The sequence below is a fragment of the Aureobasidium melanogenum genome (assembly GCF_000721775.1).
Source record: "Aureobasidium melanogenum CBS 110374 unplaced genomic scaffold scaffold_4, whole genome shotgun sequence".
Taxonomy (NCBI): domain Eukaryota; kingdom Fungi; phylum Ascomycota; class Dothideomycetes; order Dothideales; family Saccotheciaceae; genus Aureobasidium; species Aureobasidium melanogenum.
Window position 1 is genome coordinate 569,565 of NW_024470056.1, and position 13,175 is coordinate 582,739.

General features: G+C 51.0%; 4 protein-coding genes across 4 annotated transcripts; 3 read left to right on the forward strand and 1 right to left on the reverse strand.

Annotated features, from left to right (window-relative positions):
* Positions 1-635: 635 nt before the first annotated feature.
* Positions 636-4,098, reverse strand: M437DRAFT_73171 (chitin synthase, class IV; the record flags this gene model as incomplete). The annotated part of the gene is made up of 3 exons (XM_041025982.1): positions 636-1,048; positions 1,101-1,591; positions 1,643-4,098. The coding sequence occupies 3 exons, from the start codon at positions 4,096-4,098 to the stop codon at positions 636-638; spliced, it is 3,360 nt and encodes a 1,119-aa protein (XP_040882257.1).
* A 2,414-nt stretch (positions 4,099-6,512) lies between these two features.
* Positions 6,513-8,075, forward strand: M437DRAFT_43041 (HCP-like protein; the record flags this gene model as incomplete). The annotated part of the gene is made up of 2 exons (XM_041020671.1): positions 6,513-7,779; positions 7,831-8,075. 2 exons carry the CDS (start codon positions 6,513-6,515, stop codon positions 8,073-8,075), a joined length of 1,512 nt encoding a protein of 503 aa, XP_040882258.1.
* A 367-nt stretch (positions 8,076-8,442) lies between these two features.
* Positions 8,443-10,046, forward strand: M437DRAFT_82210 (peptidase M18, aminopeptidase I; the record flags this gene model as incomplete). The annotated part of the gene is made up of 2 exons (XM_041027709.1): positions 8,443-8,509; positions 8,563-10,046. 2 exons carry the CDS (start codon positions 8,443-8,445, stop codon positions 10,044-10,046), a joined length of 1,551 nt encoding a protein of 516 aa, XP_040882259.1.
* Positions 10,047-10,750: 704 nt separating this feature from the next.
* M437DRAFT_42973 (WD40 repeat-like protein) lies at positions 10,751-12,691 on the forward strand (the record flags this gene model as incomplete). Its single annotated transcript, XM_041020660.1, has 3 exons — positions 10,751-11,710; positions 11,765-12,214; positions 12,353-12,691. The coding sequence occupies 3 exons, from the start codon at positions 10,751-10,753 to the stop codon at positions 12,689-12,691; spliced, it is 1,749 nt and encodes a 582-aa protein (XP_040882260.1).
* Between the last annotated feature and the right edge of the window lie 484 nt (positions 12,692-13,175).

Sequence of the window (13,175 nt, forward strand, 5' to 3'; positions counted from 1 at the left end):
CTGGCGATGTGATCAAACGGGGAAAGGAATATGTGGCGACAGGCTGGTCTACGACCCGCAGTCGCCGCAATCCCACGAGGGCACTCAATCTCGAAAACAAGGACGGATTGGTTATCAAAAAGTGGAAGCACTCTGGAGTCTGGCGCAACAAAGACAGGCGCACTGCGGGCCGTCGCTAACTGTAAAAGTGACAGCTCCGGAAGCGAGCGAGTCCTCGTGCAACGGCTTAAGGATGAATATGACAGGAGGCCAAGGCCTCGTTCGCGTGGTTGTCACGTCGTCTCATCGTCTGCTGCAGTGCAACCATCGGCTGCGCCTTGAAGATGTATATCCCGAATCTTCCCTTTTCCGTCAAGCATTGCATGAATCTTGTCTGTCACCTGCGCCCCCCAGCCGAAGCAAGCCAATCACAAACAAAATGTGCCGTGATACCGCATGTATTCATTAAATAGCTCAAAAATTTGGATACTCCTTGATTGTTAACATGTTCCGGCGCCAAGAGCTAATATTCATCATGCAATTCATGCAGTCCGGCTCGACTGTCATTCCTTATTCCTCCTTCGTCAAGAAGCGAAGGCCGAGATCAGACAAGCTAGCCCATTTTATCCAGACAGAGATTGACCGCTTTTTCTAATTCAATATTCGTAGCCAGACTCATAAGGGTACGATCCCTGTGCAGACGAATTGTAGTTGGTACCACCCGTCTTCATGCGTCGCTCATGCTCAAAATCAGCCCATCTCTTCATGGTAATCTTACTGCTGTCAAATTCGCCCTCAGCATCGTCATGACCTCCCTTGGTCTGCTCGCCAGCCGTCTTGCGAGTGTCACCCCAAGAGAAGTCGTCGAACTTCCAATAAGCATAGGTTGGAAGGATGAAGTTCCACACTGGAAGGGAGAGGAGGTAGATGAGCATCCACGCAACGTAGGAGATGCGATGGGCTGTCAAAATGATGAGAACGCCAGGAAGACCGAGAATCAGCGCTAAAAGCACCAATGACATGACCGGAATCGTCGTATGTTCAACGGCAGCCTTGATGGCAACAGCGACTGCGCTTTGGTTAATTCGGGTCCGTTAAGGAAGGCATATAATTATACTTACTAACGTAGAAAGTGAAAGCAATGGCAGCTGGAAGGACAAGTGTACCAACCAGTTCGACAAAGACAACGAACTGCATACTGAAGCAGAAAGTGCCGCAAAGATCACGGACCAGGACCAGCTCCATAAGGTTGTGGACCGTACTGTTGATCCATCTTCTTCTTTGAGAGAGAAGGACCTTGAACTCATCAGGGACAGTGGTCTTGCACACAGCTTGTGGAACAAAGACCTGCTTTCGCTTGGGGAAGGTTCGCAGCATCAAAGTTGAGAGATAACGATCTTCACCAAGAAGGAGCAAGTTTTTCTTGTGCAAGGTGTCGACGACATTTTCGGAATAATGCTCGACAATGTCGGGGTTGGCCAAAATTGGCACCCAGTAGTTTTGATCGCCCTTTGGTGCCTTGATTCTGTACATGCAGAAACATCCGGGAAGACAGGTGACACCACCAAAAACGGACTCGAAGGATTTGGACTGATGATGTGAGATGAAATATCTGGGTTACTCGTCAGTAAGGCTTGAAGCCGTAGTTGATTGTTCAACTTACTCGAAAACTTGAATCATTGACACCCAACTGGCTCTCTTGTTGGCGATCTTGGTTTCACCACACAGACCCATGATTTCGGGATCCTTCACCATAGCGCTAATCATATGGGTCAGACTGTCAGGGAAGACTTTGGTATCAGCGTCAACCATGAGAACAATCTCATAGAAGTCGGGGGAAATGCCAGTGATCTTCCAGATACCGTTGAAAAATTCGTATTCAAGTTCAGTCATACGCTCGTCAAACATGACCTTTTGCAAGAATGACATGAGGATGATTTGACTGTCACGTTTACCACGGTTACCGGGCTTTGCTTGAGTTGCTTCCTCTGGAGTGCCACACTTGACGATAATCACCATGGGCACGCGTTCCTGCTTTTCAATCGGGATGACGGAGTCCTCGCCATAGTCGTAGAATCCAGAATAAATCTTGGCCATGTTGTGTCGTTTAGATCCACTTGCCACGGCAACATAAGAGTAAGGCTTGACTTCATCAGGAAGGATGGTGTGCTCCTTCATCATGCTCAGAGCGACCTCAGGGGTTGTCATGGTCTCTCCATGGCCCTTGATGATACCATCGCAAATCACGAGGATCAGCTTGTGGCTGTTAGGGTATTCGGTTGTGGCGACAGAATCAAGAGTAGTGCGCATGCCTTCGGGTCCTTCGGAATAAGCAGTGACCAAGCAGATAGCGTGTGCAAGGGGAAATCCGAACGGCTGCCACTCAGGAGGAGGTTGAGGCACAACAGCTTCGTGAATAAACCCGTGAGGACCAGGTCCGTCAGACTCCACGACGCTAGAATATCTCTTCTCGCTGCTATTAGGAACCATGAGGCTTGCGCGGCTCTCTTGTAAAGTGTTCTCGCTGCGATTGGGTTGACCGTACACGCTCGCGCCAGGGATCAGGCGCGCAGTTGAGCTCTGGCTTGCCATTGTAGTGTATGCCGGGCGTGAACGCGCCATGGATCGTTCAATGGCGTAAGGACTGGTAAATCTGGAAGTGGTGGGAAGGAAACTACCTCTCTTGTTGGCACGCTCACTGCTATTCGCGACAGAATCAGCAATCTTAGGAGCTGGACGGTAGATGTCGTCCGCCCATTCCTCAATCTGCTGATTTCTCTTCTTCTCATCGCCACTGAAAGCAGTTTTGTCGGCGGCGTATCTGCGGCAAAGAAACCACTGGAAGGCGAGAGCAAGAACGAACTTGGCGACGACGATTGATAGAATGAAGACAAGTGCAACGTAAAGAACGATCTTGGAGGCGATGCAGCCAACGGTTTCAGTGTCAATCGAACCAACTTTGATGATGTCCTGGAAACACTTTGCAATCTTCTTGTCTTGACCCGAGGACCATGCAAGACTCATGTCAGTGCCTCTGACGTTAGCATTCTCACGGATCTCGTCGAATCTTGAGGGATACGAAACTTGAGAGGTGTTGAACCATCGGAGGAGATTGAGATCAAGAACATCGCCACCATACACCATGAGGTTGCGGCTTGAGTTCTTGATGTCGTCCCAAGTAAAGTAAACATCGCCTCCAGACTTGAGGTCGTAGAAGTTTGTACGGGCAAGCTTTGAAGTATGGCAGGCGTAGCCAAGATAGTAGGGAATGGTCAAGTTTGGTTCGCTCGATCCGTCTTGGTTGAAAGCGTTGCACGGGAAATACCATGCCAGATTGCCATCACTGTCAGTCTTGACGTCGGAGCCCTGAGCAGCAGTGATGAGGCCCTTGCAAGCTCCGTTGACATTCTGAAACATGAAGCTACCGTCCTTGCCTCCATATGGCATAGAGAGATCCCAAAGTACATTTTGACCTGCCTGTATGCCTCGAGCTTGTGGATGCTTTGATCTTGTCAAGTCATAAGCTTTGCCATGAAAGATCATATAGCCGGAATCGACCTTGTTGACACGGAAGCGTGATGATGAGCCAGCGGGACAAACTGTTGCGGTGAACCCGAAGGTGATGAAGCCAACGAAGGCAGCAATCATAAGAATGATACTGATCAGGCCCATCTTTTCCCTCCAGGCCTGTTGCTGAGCCTTTTCAGGCATGCCGAAACATTTGAGCACAGGGTTGGGACACCAGAAGGTGATAAGATGGCAGTAAGTGCTCCAGAGTGTGGGTGGAGTAGCACCAGCTTGCTTTTGTCTCTTTTTCCTTTCCTCGGCAGCCTCGACAGTGGCCTTGCGTTGCAATTTGCGGCTCTCGCTTCTCTGCACGGGCACATCTGCAGGACGACCTTTCTGACTGAGTTGCTTCAGCTCAATATCATCGGAACTGAGAGTTGCAGCCTCAGCCTCAGCTTCTTCCAACATGGGATCGTGACCAGTAGTCGAGGGCATAACTGCCATGTTTTGAGCGTGCTTGCGGTAGTGGTATTGCGGGTGGTCTCTGTCAACCTTGGTACGTTCGGGGCGAATCAGACTCTTCTTACGGCCCAGGTCGGAAGCACCCATCATGGGCTCGTAGTCCGAAGGCGATGTGATTCGGGGAACAGGGGATGCGATCCGAGAGACATACGGCTCCGGCTCGGGCTTGGAATGGCTGCTAGTTCGGCGGTGGTGCATTGGTCGAGGCGACTCAAGATCAGAGGGTCGTCGCCGATGCGAGTCTGATTCGCGGTGCGCTCTCGACCGCGAGTCCCGGCGTCTAGGCGATGTAGGGTAATTAGATGACATGATGTCGGTCGTCAAGAACAAGATGCGTGGGAGTGATTAAGTCGTGCCACTGCTCAGTGGCAGAGCGTGTAGGGCTTTTGGGCGTGTTCAGGGAGAAGAACGAGGGAAGGTTGTGGCGGCGTAGCGAGTGTTTGGATGAACAAAATTCCGTGTGTTTTGGAAACGAGTGCCTGCTTTCTACCGGACAGAACAAGACAAAGACAGGGAGGTGTGGCAGGAATCCGAGGAGGACTCTGAATCGTAAGAGGCAAAAAAGTCAAGCCTCAGGATGCAGCAACATCGGAAGTTTGGTTGTGTTGTCATGGGATGGATGGCACGGAAGCCGGCCCCTTTGACGCTAGAGTCGACGATACTTTTTCAGCCTGCGTGGCCCCCTTCGGACCTGCATGTCGTCGATCTAGCCGTTTCTGCCTTTTAAGAATCCCCAAATAACATCTGCCTCGTCTCTAATTTTTGTCTGATCCCAGACGAACGTATCAAGGACTCTTCGCGCCGTAATTCACACCTGCGCGAACCTAGAAGAACCACCATGGGTCATGTTGATTCGACCATGCATGGAAAGAGGCTAACGCAAGAAGGCTTGTCTCCCCCTGTTTCCACTTGTCTCATCTGCCCAAAGCCACACCCATCCCCGCGTCAATGGAGAGATCCCGAGCGCTTTGTGCAGCACGCACTTGCATCGTCTTCAATCCGATCAGGCGTTGGTCTTTGGACAATATTCTATTCGCTTTTTGCTCTCACATATCGACATAGTTTATGGTAGTCGGAGCAGCGACCGTTGGATACCTGACGACAACAACAACAAATTGCCGAGCTCGTATTTGCCTCCGCCTGTTTGTGTTCCTTAAATAGCCTTGGTCCAGTGAACATCGTCAGGTGCTTGGCTTGGTTGTGGTTGATCATGTGGTACGAGATCTGCTTCAACACGAGTCGAAACTGCACGGTGACAATCCCTCGCGTTAATATTCGGAATGGCGGTGATTTGAGAGACCGAAGACGGCTGATCGTTCTCCCGTTGGCGCTCGTGTATTGAAGGTAGGTATTATGTGCAGTATACTACGAGGTGGCTATGGTGCAGAGAAGCAGGTGTGCATGTGGTCAACAGACACAATGCTGCATCGTGGCCCAGTCCTCATCGAGTTCTAAGAATGGAATTCTGCAGAGTTAAGGTTCGGGGCATCTGCATGTGGAAGGATGGCTTTTTCAACTTTGCTTCCCTTGGACCCTTGGTGGAGGCTCTGCTGGCGCACGAGATGAAAATCTTCTATCTTGAGCAAACACGTGGGAAGTGGGAGCAGTACGGTGTACTTATTTGTATTCAGAACTGGCTTATGCATTGACAGAAAGGGGTGCACTCTTTTTTGTCTCGACAACGGCGTCGCCGATACCCAATTGACGTACCTGGGCTTGCGCACGCGCAGCGGAGAGGAAGGAGCGCGGACCTGGATTACAACCGCGCGGTCAGCCCCTCCACTGTTTCGACTCTGCTTCCATTTCTTACATCCATCCATCCATCCATCCATCCCATTTCATTCTACTAGCGAGAGCTAGCTTGTCTTCGTTCCATTTGTATAACTCTTAATCCGGTACAGAACTGTGCAATCTACTCCCCTCCGAGATCGCTGCTGCTTACACCTGCATAGACCAAAAATTTACCATCATTACGAATATCCATATTCACGCCACCAGTCCTGTTCATTCGAGTACACCCCACGGCTGTCAACTGTTCGTGCTTCCTTCATTATTCATAGCATAGCTGTGGGTTCGCTTGAGCTTAGACAATCAACAAAAAAGCATTGCGTGTCAAGGCGCATATATACACACATTATTTCGCAATCATGGCAGAGGTACAAAGAAATCACACACCGACCTCGCGAGGGAACTTCGATGGCGCGCAAGATCAGAGACGGGCTTCATTCTCACCCAGAAAGAGTAGCATGGCACGACCAACCATACGTATGCAAGAAGCACCTTCGAGTCCAGACACCTCAGGCTCGCCACGACCAGGCATGTCCAGATCTTCATCTGATCAAGCCGACCATTCCTCGTTCTCTCACTCCAGATCTGCTTCCCAGCAATCATCCATCAGACATCTCAATTCTATCAAGCATCTCGACTCTATAGGACAACTTTCGCTGAGCGACCTTCCAAGTGCTAGTGCTGGTGCTGAACTAGCAGAACCAGAACCACTGCCTATGCTACAATACCACCACCAGGCCCCGGATGAGTCGCCTGTCAAGAAGAATAATCCTAATCGCATCTCCCAAGCAACTATGAACAGTGTTGGTTCTTCTTCGAGCAATGGAGCTCTCAAACCACCGAGGACGGCAGGACCCCGTGCTGTCTCGCAAAACTCATTGGGCGCTGATCTTAGGGCAAGCACATATTCGCCTCTATCTGCGGATGACAGCCTGTCTGTAAGCGGCTCGCCTAGAGTATATGCTCGGAATCATGCTGGTAACCGACGTTCGCCTGACACCAGACCTATGTCATATATCGACTTGCTGAACGAAGTGCCCTATTCGCAGCAAGTAGCGCCAGCTCCAACTATGAACAACACCAGTCTTCAATCCGCCATTGGAAACAACGCTTCATTGCTTGACAACAAGAAAACCCTCGACATGTACCGTGCAAACGTCAAGAAGACTAACGATCCCAGCATTCAGTATGAATTTGCCATCTTCATGATCAATGCAGCCAGAGATAATGCTGAGGACATGGAATCGGCTGCAGAGTTGATCAAGGAAGCCCGCGGAATCCTCCAACGTCTCTCAGATCGCGCCTATCCTTTTGCGCAATATTATCTTGCCGACGGTTATTTCTCTGGGCTGTTCAACAAGGACAAGCCAGATTATGACAAGGCTCTGCCACTTTTTGTCGCGGCGAGTAAGCATGGCCATGCAGAATCAGGATATCGTGCCGCATTGTGCTACGAATTTGGATGGGGCTGCGCTAGAAACTACCCCAAGGCTGTGCAGTTCTTCCGTGCTGCTGCGTCAAAAGGTCATCCAGGAGCAGCAATAAGACTCGGCAAGGCTTGTCTCACTGGCGATATGGGGCTCGTAAACAGATATCGGGAGGGTGTCAAATGGCTTAAACGTGCTACGGACTCTGCCGACTATCAATACAACAGCGGTCCCTACGAGCTTGGACTTTTGCACATTACAGGTTTCGGCGAGGATATTTTCAAGGATGAAGCATACGCCGCCCAGCTGATGACCAAATCAGCAGAGTTGGGTCATCCAGAAGCAAACTACCGTATGGGACAAGCGTACGAGAACGGGACGTTCGGATGTCCCAAGGATGCTGCGTTGAGCGTTCACTTCTACAATGGCGCAGCTTCAAAGGGATTGCCTGAAGCTATGATGGCGTTATGTGCCTGGTATATGGTTGGAGCCGAGCCCGTACTCGAAAAGGATGAGGTTGAGGCTTACGAATGGGCAAAGCAAGCTGCCGAATTGGGTAAGTGTTTTGTTCTTGGAATACTTGGAGAACCAATGCTGATATATGCAGGACTTGCAAAGGCCGAGTATGCCGTGGGTTACTTCACAGAGATGGGTATTGGTTGTCGTCGTGACCCCTTGGAAGCCAACGTGTGGTACGTTAGAGCTGCCGACAAGGGCAACGAGACTGCCAAACAACGACTTGATATTATCCGAGCGGCAGCTTCTGGTGATTCAGGGATACCCATGGCTAAGGGCAAGGCCAAAACGAAAGAACTCGGCGGGAGCAAAGAAAAGGAGTGTCTTGTCATGTAATATTAATGAGGCGGAGCATCGAATAAGGAGTTTGGATTTCTGGCAATCTGTCAAAAAGTCATCCTGGATATACCACGGGCGTCTGAGGGGGCGTTTTCATGGCACTTGCAATTTTTGGCTCGTTTTGTACTACGTAGGTTCTAAGTCATTCATCACCTTGTTGAAATGGACCCTGAATCTGGGGTTTCTCGACGGGTCCAAGCTTCGAGCTTCCATTCGAGGAAGGAGCTCACAGAATCATCGCAATCAAAGACTCCTATCCATGTCCTTTGCAAAACGCCGACTCTTTGTAGTTGTCACGCATCCGAACATCAAATATCCTCTCGCTATCCGTCCAAACAAGTACTACAACAGAAGCATAACAACCATGGCCAACAAAGCATCGCTCAAGCCGGCTGAGGACTTCATCGAGTTTGTCAACGCCTCTCCGACCCGTACGCCAATCCGCATGGCAAGCCATATAGAAAAGACTGACACCATCAAATAGCGTTCCATGCCGTGTATACTGCTTCACAAAGACTGGAGGCAGCTGGCTATACCAAGATCAAGGAACGTGACGCCTGGGCCCACTCCCTCGTTCCCGGCGGAAAGTACTACCTGACCCGCAATTCGTCTACCATCATCGCCTTCGCTATCGGCAACAAATGGAAGCCTGGCAACCCCATCGCTATGGTCGGTGCCCACACCGACTCGTGTTGTCTTCGACTCAAGCCGGTGTCGAAACGTCAGTCCGAAGGCTTCATCCAGATTGGTGTAGAGGCGTATGGAGGTGGCCACTGGGCAACCTGGTTTGACCGTGACCTTAGTTTTGCTGGTCGTGTCATGTGCAAGCGCGCCGACGGCGGAATGGAGCAAAAGCTGGTCAAGGTCGACCGACCAATCTGTCGTATTCCCAACCTGGCTGTACACTTCGGCGGTTCGGTTCCCTTCGAATTCAACAAGGAAAACCAACTTTTCCCCATTGCGGGCTTGGTCGAAGCCGAGCTAAACAGGCAAGGCAAACCATCCGAGGATGCCCAGAAGGCGGGAGACCAGGAGTCAGGCAGCGCCGACTTCAACCCTTTGAAGAACGCGACTGAACGCCATCATCCATATGTTGTTGAGATCCTTGCTCAAGAAGCTGGTGTCAAGCCAGAAGACATTCTTGACTTCGAAATCGTCCTATATGATACGCAAAAGTCATGCCTGGGAGGTCTCAACAACGAGCTCATTTTTTCTGCTCGCTTGGACAACCTCATGATGACCTATTGTGCTGTACAGGGCTTGATCAACTCTACGTCGTCTGAAGGCAAACCTCTTACTGACGAGAGCACAATCCGCCTCATTGCATGCTTCGATCACGAAGAGATTGGCAGTACCTCTGCTCAAGGCGCCGACTCTAACATCCTGCCGTCAGTACTACGTCGTCTGTCCGTACTTCCCTCTTCGCAAGAAACGGAGAGCGACAGCTCGTACGATCGAACCGATCACCCGACTCACAAGGATGCCGACATGAGCACCGCTTTCGAGCAATCCCTGTCGAGCAGTTTCCTTATCAGTGCAGACATGGCTCACAGTGTCAACCCGAATTACAGCGCCAAGTACGAGAGTGAACACAAGCCACAGATGAACAAGGGTACGGTTATCAAAATCAATGCCAACGTTCGTTATGCAACCAACTCTCCTGGCATCGTTCTTCTGCAGGAGCTTGCAAAGAGGGCAAAGAAGAGCAGCGGCGATGTTCGCAGCAGTGGCCAGGGAGTGCCGCTGCAGATGTTTGTTGTCCGCAACGATATGCCGTGTGGAAGCACAATTGGTCCCATGCTTTCAGCCAACACTGGTGTCCGAACCCTTGATCTTGGAAACGCACAACTCTCGATGCACAGCATCCGCGAGACTGGTGGAGCTTATGATGTCGAGTATTCGATCAACCTATTTGAGAGCTTCTTTGAGCATTACGGCGAGCTGGAAAGCAAGATTTTTGTTGATTGAGCGATGATGAGTACGATGAATGGATGTTGGAAAGTATGATGGAATTGGAGAATTGTAAAGATGTTGAATAGATTGACTGATGGTGAATTCAATAAGTTATTCCCAAACATTGTGAATGAAAGCTCAAGCCTCAGCATGCAGCTTGATTGCGCGGAGGAAGGGGACTGGGGAAAGCGTGCGAGACCCTTGGCGATTCACCTGGCAACCACGGTGCTAAGAGTCGGTAGAGCCTTTCATTCCTTCACTTTTTCTAGAGCGGAAGTTATCGACTCTCACAAGACATTGTGGGCTCGAGTCAATCGAGGGCAATACTCGACATCTAGTTGTCTATACTTCACTTGACTGCGCTCACGCTGCGTTCAGCCTGTGGTCAATCCGCGTCCAACCCGCGATTGTGCCTGTACAACAATACAGACGCACGGACTCCAGGAAGCGACTGGGAGGCTGACAAGCTGCAAGTGGAGAGCACCCTGGCCTTGACCAACGCTCTCTAACTGTCAATCCAAACACATATCGCCATCACTAGTCGCTTGACGCACTATCCATACCCCTCTGTCGCATTGCATCGTCGCCACCATCGCTACACCGACCATCGCTGAACTCGCCTTGCCTGCCCATCTAGTGTCGCCAGTGGGCTTCCTCCGCCATCTCCGTCCGAGGCGCCGCCTCCACCACCACGACAATCTCTCACCATCACGACAACAATGCGCTCCGCTCGTTTGGAGGCCAAGTTTGGCGCAAAGTCTGATTCCGACCATGTACACACGCCCAAGCTTCCATCACCTCCTGGTACCAAGACTCCTCCAACAGTGACGCATACTCGTGCAAGAGCCAACAATGATAACGACAATACCGCCAACCAAAAGAATGCAACATCAACCAATTCGCGCAAGACATCCGAGGCTGTTGACCCAGATGCCTTGAGTAAAGCACTCCAACAGTTTGAAGAAGCCAGTCGGAACAGGGAACACACTCCGGGAGAAAGCCCCAAACGCAAGAGGCAGCGCGTTTACACAGACCGCTTCATACCCAACAGAGCCGGCCAGGACCTCCACGCCAGTTACAATTTGCTACACGACCAAGGCTCTCCTGCCACGCCGCATCGAGCTATCAAGAAGCCGCCTGCCAATGAGCTCCACGTCCAGAAGACCGACGAAGCCAATCGAACATATTCATCCATCCTTCGCTCAGAGATGTTCAACGACGAGATACCTCAGTCCATCCCGCAGCACGACAGGTCGCTGACCCCTCCCGCCAACTTCAACCTTACTCCCTCAACGCCGCACAAGAACCTTTTCTCGTACAAATCTACACATCCTACGCCTTCGTTGACCCCACGCTCACATTCGCGTACCGAGCGAGGGCCTAATATCAATGCCCGATCCGACATATACAGTTTGTCACCCGTCAAGTATTCGTCACAGTCTATGCTACTCTCGCCGCGCAAAACGCCCAGAGCTGTCAGTAAGGTTCCTTACAAAGTCCTCGATGCCCCTGAACTGGCCGATGATTTCTATCTCAATCTTGTCGACTGGGGCTCAAGCGGTGTCCTCGCCGTCGGTTTGGGCGACAGTGTATACCTATGGAATAGCGAATCTGGAAAGGTCGAACAGCTGTGCAAGTTGACAGCCGATACCGTTACCAGTGTCGGTTGGATACAAAGAGTATGTATTGCTGGGATACTGTCGTGTATATCTATCTGATGCTAACATGTTTAGGGCTCGCATCTCGCGGTCGGCACAGGCAGGGGACATGTCCTCATCTTCGATACAGTCACGCAACGGAGGTTGAGAACCATGATAGGCCACTCGGCTCGTGTTTCTTCGCTTGCGTGGAATGCTCACATCCTTTCTACAGGCAGTCGCGATCGTACCATTCTTCATCGCGATGTGCGCTCTCCTCAACAATACCTTACAAAGCTCGTGGGTCACAAGCAAGAAGTGTGCGGCCTGCGCTGGAACAGTGATACGAATCAGCTGGCATCTGGTGGTAACGACAACAAGATCTTCATCTGGGATGGTCTAGGCGACCGCTGGTTGCACCGCTGGGGCGAGCAAGAAGGAGGCCACAAGGCTGCAGTAAAGGCTATCGCATGGTCCCCACATCAACGTGGCTTGCTCGCTAGTGGAGGAGGTACGGCCGATCGCTGCATCAAGTTCTGGAATACAGTCTCTGCAGCTCAGCATTCTGCAAACGCCGCTTTGACAAGCGCAAACTCGACACATGCACATCTGGACCTCACATCCTCTACCTTGTCAGCATTGCCGCACCACGCCTCACCCGACCCAATGGCCTCGACACCTCAGAATCCTCATCTCCTGCGTACTCATGACACCGGCTCGCAGGTCTGTAACCTTCTCTTCTCGACTTTGACATCAGAGCTCGTCTCGACCCATGGTTTCTCTCAGCACGCCATCAACATTTGGAAGTACCCATCCATGTCGCAAGTGGTCAGTCTGACAGGCCACACATATCGTGTACTCTATCTCAGCATGAGTCCTGATGGAAGTGTGATCGTTACTGGAGCTGGAGACGAAACACTTCGTTTCTGGGATGCGTTCGGTGGCGTTGGCAAGGCCAGCAGGAACGAAAACAGCGTCACGGGCAAGGGAAGCCTCGTCAAGGAATGGAACGTTATTCGATGAGGTTTTGTGCTCTGTCTGACGAGGCTCGGATTTCCTTTCTTTTTCTTTTTCTTTTTTCTTCTTTCTTTGACCGTCTACCTACATTAACGATCTGAACGAACTCGGGACGAAGGGGAAAGGGGCAGGAACATACATGGGCAACAACAGGACGATTCATCTCATGCAGGGGCTGGCAGGCGCGGAAAGGGGTTCTGCAGAGCATCGGCGTTTTTTCTTCATCTATGGCAAGAGCGGAGTGCTTTCTGCGAGTCTGTTTCTAGCAGCATGAGACTTTTATCACACAGTCTAACAGGAGTTTTACGGTCATATATTATCGGCGGTCTCGTTAGGTACGGCCAGGGACGGTATCTTCCAAATATCATCTTGTCTCATACTCCCAAGTCTTTTTATTATCGTGGCACTGGTGTACGATCTTTTTCCTGTTTGAATCTGAACATCTCGCTATTCTCTGCGTGGTGACTCTTCGGATGGCCTCTTTGTAACC